General features: G+C 57.1%; 1 protein-coding gene and 1 long non-coding RNA gene across 4 annotated transcripts in view; one reads left to right on the plus strand and one right to left on the minus strand.

The window, feature by feature from the left end:
* Positions 1-460: 460 nt before the first annotated feature.
* LOC127490626 (uncharacterized) lies at positions 461-8,690 on the plus strand. The gene is made up of 3 exons (XR_007918822.2): positions 461-1,810; positions 2,125-2,274; positions 3,702-8,690. It is a non-coding gene; the product is annotated as an uncharacterized lncRNA (long non-coding RNA).
* Positions 8,691-9,904: 1,214 nt separating this feature from the next.
* The window catches only part of ZFAT (zinc finger and AT-hook domain containing), a 205,903-nt gene continuing 202,745 nt past the window's right edge, over positions 9,905-13,062 (minus strand). For all 3 annotated transcript variants that reach the window (XM_070075863.1, XM_070075861.1, XM_070075862.1), the window contains exon 16: positions 9,905-10,741. In XM_070075863.1, coding sequence (XP_069931964.1) covers positions 10,502-10,741 — 240 coding nt within the window. In that variant the 3' untranslated portion in view covers positions 9,905-10,501. The remainder of the gene's footprint in view (positions 10,742-13,062) is intronic.

Raw genomic sequence — 13,062 nt, forward strand, 5'->3', positions numbered from 1 at the left:
AGGAGAGGCATACTGCACAAGACATGCAATGGTTTTTAAAGACTGCAGCAGATCCAGGCCGGCGCCGTGGCTCACTAGGCTAATCCTCCGCCTAGCGGCGCCGGCACACCGGGTTCTAGCCCCAGTCGGGGCGCCAGATTCTGTCCTGGTTGCCCCTCTTCCAAGCCAGCTCTCTGCTGTGGCCAGGGAGTGCTGTGGAGGATGGCCCAAGTGCTTGGGCCCTGCACCCCATGGGAGACCAGGAGAAGCACCTGACTCCTGCCATCGGATCAGCGCGGTGCACCGGCCACGGCGGCCATTGGAGGGTGAACCAACAGCAAAGGAAGACCTTTCTCTCTGTCTCTCTCTCACTGTCCGCTCTGCCTGTCAAAAAAAAAAAAAAAAAAAAAAAAAAAAAAAAAAAGAAAAGAAAAAGAAAAAGAAAAAGAAAAAAAAAAAGAATGCGGCAGATCCAAACACACAATGCACAGAGTTTTCCGGGTTCTAAGAGACATGGATGTGGAAGAGTAGGTTGCTGAGCAACGCGGAGTGATACTGCTTATGTCTGAGAAAGATGACAGACACAAAGATGACGGGTGTGTGATCGTGTACAGAAAACATGTAGGCACCAAAACGCATTGAGAAGAGCTCTGTTTGCCACACAGTGATCCTGTCAAAGCCTAAGTCGGCTCATGCCATTCCTCACTTCCGGCCTCTACCACAGCCTGGCTCAGGCTCACAGAGAAGCACACAGGTCTGCCTTGGCCAGCAGGGTCCCCTCTGATCTCGCCAGCTCTTCTCGGCCACTCTGCTCATCCTCTCCCTTGGTGGCTGCAGAGACTCTGCCTCCTGCCACCCCATGACCAGGCCTGCGAGTCTCTGCCCACTCAGTGCCTACACCTGCTCTCGCCCCAGCTGACAGCCCTGCCCCGGGCCTGCCCACGCCCTCACGCCAGGCAGATTCTGCCAGTCTCCCCCAGGGAAGCCGTCTCTGAGCACGCTGTGAAATACACTTTCTCCCCAGCGCTCTCCCTCCACACACCCACTTTACTTTTCCAGAGAGCACACATCATCATCTCTTGTTTTTAAATCTCATTTGCATCCTGCTTCCGGCTCAGACTGTGAGCTCCTCAAGTTTTATGCAAAGTCTTTCCCTAGGACCCAGAAGAGAGCTGGCACCCAGTGGGTCCCCGGCCGGGATTTTATTGAACAAAAGGAGGCATGATGCACAGCAAACCACACCCTGTCCATGCCTCCTGTGGAGAGACCAGGCTGTTCTGGAAGTGGTCAGGGAACTCTCGCTTTATCTGTCTGCTCCGAGTTGCTTATGGCGAGTGGGTTTTCACGTGTGGCTTATGAGATTCAACACAGAGAACAGGCCATTGTCATGCACAGCCCTGGAAACTTGTGAGAGTCTAAACTGGGAAAGCTGGGAGCCACAGACTGGGCAGTGGGGAGGAAAGCAGCAAGAATGCTCCAGGCAGAGGGAGCAGCATGAGCCAACTGTCCAGGTGGAGGTGAGCCTGTTGGCCAACCCTCCCGGGAGGGCCTAGTACTGGGCTGAAGGTCAGGTTCAGAGGAGACGTCTGACCTGCCAGCACTGGCACTGGCAGTTTACTCAAGCCCCAGTCTGGGGAGACACAGGAGCTGGTGACACAGTGCAGACAGAGGGGTGCACTGCTTTCCTGTTCACCTCACTGAGCAAGCCTCAGCACGGAACGACCCCTCGGATCCACAGAACCACCCCTCGGATCCACAGAACGACCCCTCGGATCCACAGAACCACCCCTTGGATCCACAGAACCACCCCTCGGATCGAGCAGGCTGAGCGGTGAGAGCGGCTGGCATCCTGGCCTGAGTAAGCACCTCCTCTCTCTGCCGATGGCACCTGTGACTGGTGACCTGGCACCATCCTCAGGCCCAATGGGGCAGCTGGTGCCATTGGCCGAGGAGGGAGAGGGCTGTGTAGGGGTGGGGAAGGGAAGGGAGGGGAGGGGCAGAGGCTCAGACTGTGATGGACTCAGAGCCACCCCAGTTCATTTTGACCTCTGGGGAGTCACTGAGCCCCGCGGTCATGGGGATTTTCCTCTTCCTCCTCTGTGTGCCCACCCTGGCCCTGATCTGACTTCCATCTTGTCTCTTCAGGCTCTGCAGTTCCACCTCCTGGCTGCACCCCTGTGCCTCTCTTGTGCTGGCTGCACCCCTGTGCCGTGCCACCCCTTCCTGGACAACGTGGAAGACTTGCCTTTGGCTGTCCAGCACCCAAGGAAGCCATTCCTGATCCTCCAGGCCAGGGTGAGCCCCCTCCTCGGTGCCCCTACAACCCTTGGAAATACCCTCATTCTCACCTGTTCCTGTCATGCCCCAGGGATCTGTCTGTCCTGCCAGCTGGGACTGGGTGGAGGCTGGGATGGAGCTGTGCCCAGGTCTTGGGGCAGAAAGGGCTCTCAGTGAATACGGGGTATGGATGGAATGCGCAGTCTCCACGAGGAGACTGGGGAGGAGCCTCTGGGGAGGCTGACAGGGCAGCTCACCTGCAGGAAGATATCGCTGCATGCCCAGGAGAGGATGAGGTTGTGGGGACAGTCAGGGAGGATTTCCAGTGAAGGGAGCGGCCGAGGGCCGCCATAAAAGTGGCCTTGATGAAATAGAAAAGAACAGGAACTGAGACAAACAGTTCCAGAAACAGTCTTGGGAAATGGGGGAGTAAACTGGTTCACAGAGAAAGCAGTTAGCTACTATTCAGAGATACCGGCAACAGAACATCCTGTTATGTACATAAGCCCCCTCCCCTGTGCTTGCTCAAGCTTAACAAAGAAACTGCGAGGCACGTAAGGCACGTAGCAGCCCGCTTCTCTTCCTCAAATGACCCCCCCCCCCCCGTCATACCCTTTGACCTAGTACTTTTCCACTGACTATACCTCCCTACCGCTTCCAAACTGCCATATTAGGTCGATTGCTGAAAATTATCCAATGAACTTATGCCACCCTATAGTATGTTAATCTTGTGGTTTTGCCCCTTTAAAGCTGTGTGAGATAACTGCTCGGGGCTCCTCTCTTTCTCGCTGCTTGCGGCAGCAGAGGGCCCATTTGTGCAAATGAAATAAAACTGCCTCTTGCTTTTTGCATCGCCTGGTCTGGAGTCTGTGTTTCTGGGGTCGTCACAAAAGGGCACCACTTTTGGGGTCCTTCACCAGAAGTGCCTTGGCCACTGGGGAGGGTCTCAGGCAAGGGGCGCACCCTCCTGGCGTTAACTAAATCCCAGGGCCAGGTTCACAATTCACATTCTGCTCTGATGTGAGGTGGGGTAGGGTGGGATGCCTGGAGGAATGCAGCTTGTAGTTAGTGACTTGGAGTCTGAATTTTAGGGGGACACATCCCTGTCCCTGCCTCTCCAGGAGGGCAGGGGCAGGTGGACGAGCAGGACCCTCATTCTGGCCCAGGTGGAGGGCAGGAATTGTCTGCAAGCTCCAGAAAGATCGTCCAGCTTAGTTAAGAGTAGCCCATGCTGGGAACGCCCAGCAGCTGTTGCTGCAGCAGTGGCCAGCAGGTGTCTCAGAGTGAGGACCGGGAAGGAGACCCGGTCAGGGTGACCGCTGTGTGGAGGAAGACTCCACCTCGGGAGGGCTTCCTGGGGACTCGGAGCAGAGCAGTGTCTGGGCTTCAGCAGCACCCTGATGCAATCATTTGACGCTCCTAATTTCTCGGCTGTTTAATTACAGGCTCTTCCCCCTACATGTATGTCTCATTCTCCTCTGAGCACCGTCACTAAGGCTGCCTGACTGGGAACATCGGAACAGAAAGGAACCAACAGGAGAGGGCCACAGCCCAGCCCCCTCCCTAGGGCAGGGGCCAGAGGCCCAGAGACAAGGAGAGGCAGCCTCAGGGCCACCGCGGAATCGGAGGCAGAAGCAGTCCAGAGCAGCTCCCCCCGCTCCATCTCCCTTCTGTCTCCATCAGTGACCCTCCTCTCTTCCTCTCAGAAATGGCCTTGCATTTGTCAAAATGAAATCTGATTACCGGTGTGAAGGTGCCTGGTGGCTGGAAACCAAAACAAACACCTGTGCAGGTTCTGAGCGGCTGGCCCTGTAGGGTCGAGCACCGAAGGCAGGTGGGCCAGACTACCTCACCACCTAAGTTTTCTGGACCACAAGCACCCTGCCTCGTTAGCATACAGTCTGCAGCTGCTTCCGCGCTGTCATGCCAGAGCTGACGTGTAGTGATGGAGATCGCACAGCCCACAAAACCTACAATAGCTGCTCCTCCAGGGCTGCAGAAGCCCACCCCACAGCTCTATTAGGATTCCTTCAAGGTCTAGAAGAAGCAAAATGCTGTCTTACAGTGGACAGAGCAATAATGTCTACCAGATACTGAGACCACAGTGGACCCTGGAATGCCAATGGTACCGGCTGGCAAGGCTTAGATTTTCCCACAGCCGATGCCTCCATCAACCCTACAGATTGGGGTGGACATCCCCACTATGGATGAGATAACGAGGCGTGGGGAGGCTGAGGAAGTTGCCAGAAACCATGCAGCACAGGAGCTGTGCCCTGGAGTTGCCCCGATGCAGGCTCCTCCTTCCCAGGCGTAGTCCAGGGCTAATGCCAGCCCACAGTGAGTGACAGTTGGGCGGGCACCTCAGAGACCCTCCAACTCCAAGCTCTGTCTGGCAGAGACGGAGGCCCAGACAATGGAAGAGACTCCATCCCCCGACCAGGCTGGCCTCAGTCACAGGTGCTCTGAGTCGGCTGAGCTGCTAGGCAGGTAACACATCTTACCTTCATCTATGTGACAGCCACGGACACATCCATATCTCCACTTTTTTTTTTTTTTTTTTTTTGAAGGCACTGGGGCTCAGGAATCTAAAGAGCTGTTCCCGGGCCCCACAGCTAGGAGAGGTGAGGTGTGGATGAAGATTCTTCTGAGCCCAAAGCCAGGGTGAGCTGGAGCTGTCACAGAAGCAAAGAACCATCTACTTCCACTGCTCAGGACAGCCCACCAGCCCTCCGCTCCTGCTGCCTGCCGGCACCAACCTGGGGTATTGGCTGGGCATCCTAGCGCCCCCTTCTGGTGCATCATCACCTCGGCACGCTCCATTCCCATTTGAACCTACTGTGGGCCCACACTCACCCCCCACAGCAGTCCTGCACCTGCAGCTGACATAGGTTCCACCTGCTTCAGCACGAAGGCGATGAGGAGCAGGTGCTGGAGGGAGAGCTGAGGCCAGGCATGCGTGTATCCAAATCTCAGCCTGGGTTTCATTCCCAGCAGACGGAAGTGTTCCCCTTAAAGCAAAGTAACTGGCCAGAACCTTGATTTCCGCATCTGTGAAATGGACAACACAGGCTACGTGTGAGGACTGAGAGGTAACATGTGCAGAGCATCAGTAGAGGGATGATGTCACCGGCACTCAGCAAACGCTCACTGGCGTGGCCACCCTGCAGTGCACAGGGAGGGAAAGGAAGCACCCACAGCTCCAACGATCTGCCCCAGGATCCTAAGCTCGAGGCCCAGGAATCCCTGGCAGGTGCACTGAGGTCGTGTGTGTGCGATGCTTTCCCAAGGAGCACGTCTGTGGCTCTGCTCAGAACCCCAAAGCTAAGAACCACTGCTTGGGAGGTCTGCGGCTCCTGTCTGGGGGACCCTCCTCCCCTCCCTCTGCCCTCAGCCTGCAACATTCTCCCCACCACAGCCCCTCGCATACTCTGACATCTGGGCTTTCCCGGGAGGTCTGTGCCCACACAAGCTCCATCTCCTGCCCCTCTGGAGCCCAAGACTCGGGAGCGCAGAGCAGACCACGGTTCAGCAGGACAGAACGGGAAAGCAGCGTGCACACCAGGCCCCTTCCTTCTCTCTGCCTGGCCTTGGACATCAGCGACGCAGGAGGTGCCAGCAGAAGCTGAGGCTGAGACGATGCCCTTCACCCACCCGACACACACGACGGTTTGCAGGGCTTGTGAGAAACTCCCTCAGTTACACTGCGCTGGGTGCATGCAACCCCAACCACGCAGAAACAGATCCGGCTGATTTAGGACAAGGGAGATGCTGAAGACGTCACGGGTGGTTTGGACACCTCCTGGGGTGGTAGGTCCTTGTAGCAGGACTGCAATGCCACCAGCTGCCCTGTGTTGCCGCTGAGCCTCTGCCAGCGTGTACCAGGTATCCCCCTGCTCAGTCTTCCCTTGACCCTAAGAGCTTGGCATCAACTTCCCCATGGTAAAGCCCCAGGCAGGAAGCATGAGGACGGATGGGGTGGGGAGGGGAGGGAACGGAGGGCTCCAGGTTTACAGGCTTTGCAGGTGCTTGCGCAGACAAGGCACCTCAGGACGGGTTCTAAGGTCTTAAGAGGGCCAGGGATACACTTCTGGCTGTGATGTCCAAGGCTAAGGGCTCTTTCCCTCGGCAGCCACTGGATGCCCAATGTCAGAACCACAAGGACAGGAAGTGACCGCCCTACCGCTTTCTTAGGGCTGTTCCCACAGCGAGCCCCCAGTGGGAGGAGCCTGTCTTGGCAGTGAGAGGACCTGTAATGATCTGTTCCCAAGGGTCCCTCCTGCCCCGTCTGACATAAGACCTGGGTGGTGAAAGCAGCAGTAGCAAGGGCCAGAGGCTGCCCCAGAGGCTGGAGCTTCCCAGGCCTGTGGTGGGGACATCAGCCCTCTCCGCACACGCTTCGCCAAGGAGACGAGCAGGAGCATCGGGCACTCGTGGGCTCTGTGCCATCTGCTGAGCCCTCTTCCCTCTCTGCGCTGCAGTTTGCTTGTCTATAAAATGGAGCAGCACAAAAAAACAAATTAAAGATTTGCTTATTTATTTGAATGGCAACATTACAAAGACAGAGAGAGAGAGAGAGAATATGAATCTCCCATTTGCTGGTTTAAATGACCACATTGGCTGGGGCTGGTCCAGGCTGAAGCCAGGAGCCAGGAACGCCTTCCATGTCTCCCACGTGTGTGGCAGGGGCCCAGGCATTTGGACCATCTGCTGCTGCTTTCCCAAGTGCATCATCAGGGAGATGGTTTGGAAGTGGAGCAGCTGGGTCTAGAACCAGCACTCACATGGGATGTGGGCTCCACCTGCTGCACCCCAATGCCAGCCCCGAGCCCAGGCTCCTTGTGCCCCACGGTCCCTGCTCTGCGTTTGTGTTACACGCCAAGCAGCCATCCTAATCCCTGCAAACCAGCGACCTTCCGAGTCTCTCCTGGCATCTGGGGCTCCCGCCACCTAGGCTGCCACCCGTGCGTTCGAGGGGCTACAAAAATACATGGAGTAAAAATGACAAGAGGCCTGAGAGGTGTGAGAGGCAGCCCTCCTGGACGCTGGCCAGGAAACTGAGAGGCATCCTCTTACTGAAGCCGCACATTTCCATCAAGGGTGTTGTTGACCTCCATTTTAGGGATGAGAAAACTGAGCTCAGAGAGAAGGTAACCCCAAGCTGGGATTCTGACCCATCGTGGCACAGGTTCCGTGGCTCACCGCAGATCCACCAGGGTCCTCAAAAGAGTGCTGGCTGATAGGGGACTGAGCCCCTGACTGGGTTTTCAGTCACTCAGCTCCGTGTGACCTACAGACAGGTGAACACTCCACTCCAGCCTGCAGAACCCATCAGCTAATGCCCTCTCCTCTCTGTCCCTGGACTGCACAGGACCCACACATTCATTGCAAACAGTTCCAGTAGTGGCTCCCTTACCAGCCTCTCTGTCCCATCACAACCCTGCCCAGAGCAGGGCTGCTGTCTGGGCCATCTGTGTCCCACACATCTGGTTCCGGGGACTCAGAGAAGAGATGCAGAGTGGGGGAGGCAGCAGGTGCCCCTGTCCCGAGCCTGGTTCCCCCAGAGGACTCTGGTCCAACACAGCTTCCTTCTGTCTGCACAGCCCTTTCTCTTCCCGTTTGTCTGCTCAGTGATAGTAACAGACCAAGTCGTCCCTGCCTGCTTAGCCTGCAGGAAGTGGGACAACTTTTATCTACCAGAAACCACCGAAGCCTTAAATTGCAGCGTGGATGGCAGCAGTGACAGATTAGAATTTTCTAAGTCAAAGCCCAATGTACCTCAGTCATGACTAAGAGAAGAACTGAGTTGACTTGCAAATAATTTACTGAGAAAATGTTGTGATGCGTAGTAAATTCAGTCCCCCTTGGCATGGTTTTGTGTTTTTTTTTTTTTTTTTCCTTTTGTTCCCCTCCAGCAAAGTATTAGTCTACTTAATTGATTCGCAAAGACTTCCTGCTAGGCCTTACCACCGTGAGCAAGTGATGGATGCAAACCTGGAACCCATTCAAGGGCATGACGGACAGTTCATTCCGAAATTTTAAAAGGGGTGGAGGGGGAAAAGCATGTAGAACCACATGGGTTGTATTTCCTCCAGCCCAGGAAGACAGAACCAAACAACAGGGGGAAAATCATCAGTGACAACAGCTAATGAATTTTAAATACTGATTACAAGAAAAACTAATTTTCTAAATTAGCCCCACAGATACAGGTTAAAAACGGAATTGCTGCCTCCTCAGAAATGCAAAACCGAGAGAAGCTCACACAACTCAGCCACACTGGAAGGTCATGTCCACAGTCTAACCACCACCAAGAGCGGCCGAGCTGCCCCTACACACCCACACGACCCCGCCCCCCAGAACTGCCCAGCTACGGGGTTGCTCATCAAGTCTTCATCTACGCCCTGGTGGGCACACCTGTCCCCTGGGCCCCCCTCCCCACCACCACCACGTGCTGACCTGAGAGCTGAACACAGAACCTATAGAAAGCTCCTTGCAGAGTTCCTGATGTGCAGGGAGCTGGCCATGCCTTGTGCAATTATTATCCACCCCTGCACTACATGGGGGAGGTGGTGTGCTCGCCCAAGTCCTGCTCCGGCCTCTACTCCTTATTCAAGGCCCGGCCTGTGTTAACAGCTGGGAGCTGGGACGTGAGGCCACACTACAGAGGCAGCGCCTGTCTGGGTGCAAGAGCTGCTGGTGGCCGAGCGGAAGGGTCGCCTGTGGGAGGGACCAGGGGCTGGCTCAGCAGCCCTCAGCTGCCTCCCCCCACCCAGTGACCCAGGGATTCTTTAGCTGGTCCTCATCATGCCTCTGGCCTCAGGCTGGCCCTGGGCCTCCTGTTCTGCTGGCTTACACTTGACATGGGTCCTGGGCACCTGCCCCCACCCTCAGTCCCTGCTCCTCCTTCCTGGTGTTGGAGCTGACAGACGGAAGTGACAGGGTGGCACAGGAAATACAAACAGTACCAGAGCAATCAGGAGCCCGTGTCTGCACGCGGTCCCCAGGTGCATCACTTTGTAACCTTAAGTGTCACCCAGGGCAGGCTGCTCACCCATAGCAGAGTCCTGCGCGAGTCACTGTCTTCTCCACTATACAAGGGAGGGTCAGGTGGCAGAGGGCACGATCCTTACCAGAGCTGATCTTGCCCGGGCTCAATTCCTGGTTCTGCCACTTGCTGTGTGGCCCTGAACAAGTGAGTTAACCTCTCTGTGCCAGCATTCCCACATGAGGTCACTGGAAAGCGGCGTGTGTGGAGAAAAGCAGCGTGTCCTGTCCTCAGGGGATCAGAGTGGGTGAAGATGGCCGGACCCCGGGTGCGCACAGGTGCGGCAGGACCTGCCTCGATGCCCCCACCTCCAAATGCGTGGGATCCACCAAGAGCAGCAGCCTGGGGATGCTGGCCACACCACACCTGCCATAAGCATTGGTCTACTGCTCCTAAGATTCAAGAGGAGATGGCAGCCACTTCCCAGCCGGCAGGGCAGGGGGTGCTGGGTGCCAGGGGACGGCAAGTGAGACTGGTCACCGCAGAGCGAGTGCAACACCTTGGGGCGCATCGCTGGCCGCAGTCCAAGCACTGGGCCTTGGAAAGGGGTCAGGGCTGGACTCAAGCGTAAATCATCCCTGCACTGAGGACGCTAGGACTCGGGCAGGCAGGAAAGGCTTTTATTCCATCCGCCTCACCTCCTTAGGATGGAGGTGAGAAAAGTGCATTTCTCTTACAAGCGGAATTCCAAGATGGTGAGCTGAGACCCTGGGACGGGGCTGAGCTGCGGTGACTTCACGTGACAACAGGAACCCCCGACACTTGAGGAAGGAGGGACTTTGTCCATGGAGCCAGGACGATCCCCGCCCCACCCAGAGGTGACTCCAGCACCATAAGGTCACTTCCTGTCATGGCTTCTCCTTTTGCCAGACTGCATAGTGGTCCCTGATGAAGTCTGGGCACCTGGATGGGGCTCAGGGAGGTAGGGATGTGGAGACAGCCTGGGAGTCTCCATCTGGATCTTGAAGCGAGGGAAGAGGTGGGGCAGGTGACAGAGAAGTCTGTCCAGAAGCAGACACTACGGGGCAAGGGCGTACGTGTGTGCTGGGGACGGGGGTTCCTGGATTGCTGGTGATGCCCGTCACGCTGCCCACCCCAAGGGGGACGTGGAGAGTCCCGCCTGGGCGGCCGGGCGGCGAGGGCAGAGAGAGCGCCATTCTGGGAGCCAGGCCGGCGGCCGTGGCTGTGCGGTGGTGCTGTCCTCTACAGCTCCTGGGCCGGCTGCTCCACAGCCTGCTCCTCCGCCGGCTGCACGGCCTCCTGCACGTAGACGATGAACTCCGAGGCCTCTCCGCCCTGCGTGTACACGGTCACCGTCTCGATGCCCTCCACGTCATCGGAGGACACCACCAGGTGGTGCTGCTCGGCCAGCTCCACGGAGGCTTGCTGGAGGGTCTCCTGGATCATGACCGTGTGGTTGGAGCTGGGCTCCTCGTCGGTGACCTGGGGGAGGGCAAGAGAAAGGTCACCCAGGTCCGGTGGTGACAGCCACAAGGGAAGAGAGCAAAATCACACTCACAGGCGACAGAGCAAGTAGTACATGCCAGGAGCCCTGTCCACGCTGCGTGGAGCCCTCTGCCCAAGCTCATCTCACGGATAAAGCACAAGTCTCTGTGACGCTAAGCAACATGGGTAAATGGTGGAGCCCAAGTTCAAACCCAAAGTCAAGCTCTTTGCTGGCCATCAAGCTGCCACCAGGGCTTCCGGGGGTGTGGGAACTACCTAATGAATGGAGGCTGGAAGGCACTGTGGAGGCCCCCGCTGCAGCACAGGGGTGTTGGGGAACCAGGTCTACGCACCCACACTCCGGGAGGTCGGCTCTTGAAGGGGACAGACCGCGTGAGACAGGTTTTCCCCAGGTGCTGTCCATCAGCACTGATGCTCCCCCTTCCGGAAGCAGCCTGCCTGTGAGAACTTGATGTCACAGCGAGGGCAGAGGCCTAGCGAGCATCTGCGGGCGCAGAGCACCTGCTGCCCTCAGCCAGGCCTTTCTCCACAGCCCCAAGCTGACAGACTGCAGGCCAGGCCTCGTGCCAGCTCTTGCTGACCTCCCATGGTCTGCGCTGGTTTTGATCTTGAGAAGAGGAATAAGATATGTGAAAGACTTAGAGAGGTGGAGCCTGGAGCTGGCGGATTAGAACACAAACACAGGAGGAGGGAAGGTGCTGGGCTGCTGAGCCGGGGTGGGACACGAGAGTGCTCAGGGGGATGGAGGGGTGTAGGGCCCGCGCATGTCCAAGGGGTGCCTGTGGCAGGGTGGAAGGAACGCATGCCTTGTCCTGCACTAACTGACCTGTGGCCATCAGCTCCTCCACGTATCAGCTGCAAGGCCTCGGGAAGCACCTCCCCTACCTCCCTGTCTTCCCATTGTAAAACAGCGACCAGCTTGCCCACGTCAGAAGGCTGCTGGGGGTGGGGGCAGGACTGTGGCCCAGCAGGTCGAGCTGCCACCTGCCAGCACCAGCATCCCATATGATTCCTGGCTGCTCCACTTCCAATCCGGCACCCTGCTAATGCACCTGGGAAGGCAGCAGGTGTCCCAAGTGTTTGGACACCTGCACCAAAGTGGGAGACTCAGATGGAGTTCCCGGCACTGCCCTGGTTGTTGAAACCATTTGGGGAGAAATAGCAGATGGAAGATTTCTCGCTCACTCTCTCCCCTTCTCTGTAACGCTGCCTCTCAGATAAATCTTTATTTAAACACAACAAGGCTGCTGTGGGAATCACAGGAGACGGCGTTTGCAGACTGGATCCCTCATTACACCCCTGCCTTTCAATCTCTTCACGCATCCAGTGACACTTTCCTACGCAGCTGTGACCTGGAAGGCATGGTGGCCCCTCAATCATTCTCCCAACAAACTTTCATCACTGCCAGCCACCATTAGACTGAGAGCCCGACGGGGCAGGCAACATGCTGTCTTGCTTTAGCTGCCTCCCTAGGGCCAAGCTCGCCACCTGCCTGGCACACAGCGGTTCTCAGTGTTGGCCACGAGATGACCCGCTAAGCGCCCAACTCCACGACAGGCACTCACGCGGCGTCACGGTGGAGAGTCACAGTCGCCCCGAGCAGCTCAGCTCGGGGCTGTGGGGCTCTGCGCAGCTGCTCCGGGAGGACGGGCTCCAGGCAGAAGGGAGGGAGCAGGGATCCCCAGATGTGGGGAGCGGCAGGTTTCCCAGGTAGCCTGAGGTGACTCAGACTGGGCGGCGCCCCACTCCACAAGCCATCCATCTGCGATGGGCCATGATGCCAAGGGCCCCATCAGCTCAGAGGGTCGCATTCCAGCCCTGAGATCATCCCAATACTGGGAGCGAGAAGGCACATGTCAACAGCTGGGTGGGCCGTGTTTAGTTCAGAAAGGCGGAACAGGCACCTCTGGGTGGGCTCTGGAGGCTCCCCTGTTGTGGACACGGAGGAACTTTCTATTTGGACTGACGGAAGTCACATGATCTGTGCAGCTACCAGGTGGAATCACTGATACATTAAACTGGACTTCCCTCCTCCCTCCTCCCTCCCTCCCTTCCCTCTTCTTCCTCCACTGTTTGTTTCACTTAATGGGGAAAATGTAGCATGAGCCAGGCTTCAGAATTAAGCGCTGGTTTATTTTACTAGGAAAGACAGTACCTGACAGGAGACTGGGTGATGGAACAAGGGCACGAGCCTCAGCCATGTCAGGTTCCTGTTACCCTGCTTTCTTTCAAGGGACCAGTACTGCCCCACCCCCACCCCAGCCCACCTAAGGCATGAAGAGGCCCAGCCTGCTTCT

Source organism: Oryctolagus cuniculus, chromosome 6, assembly GCF_964237555.1.
Source record: "Oryctolagus cuniculus chromosome 6, mOryCun1.1, whole genome shotgun sequence".
Lineage (NCBI taxonomy): Eukaryota > Metazoa > Chordata > Mammalia > Lagomorpha > Leporidae > Oryctolagus > Oryctolagus cuniculus.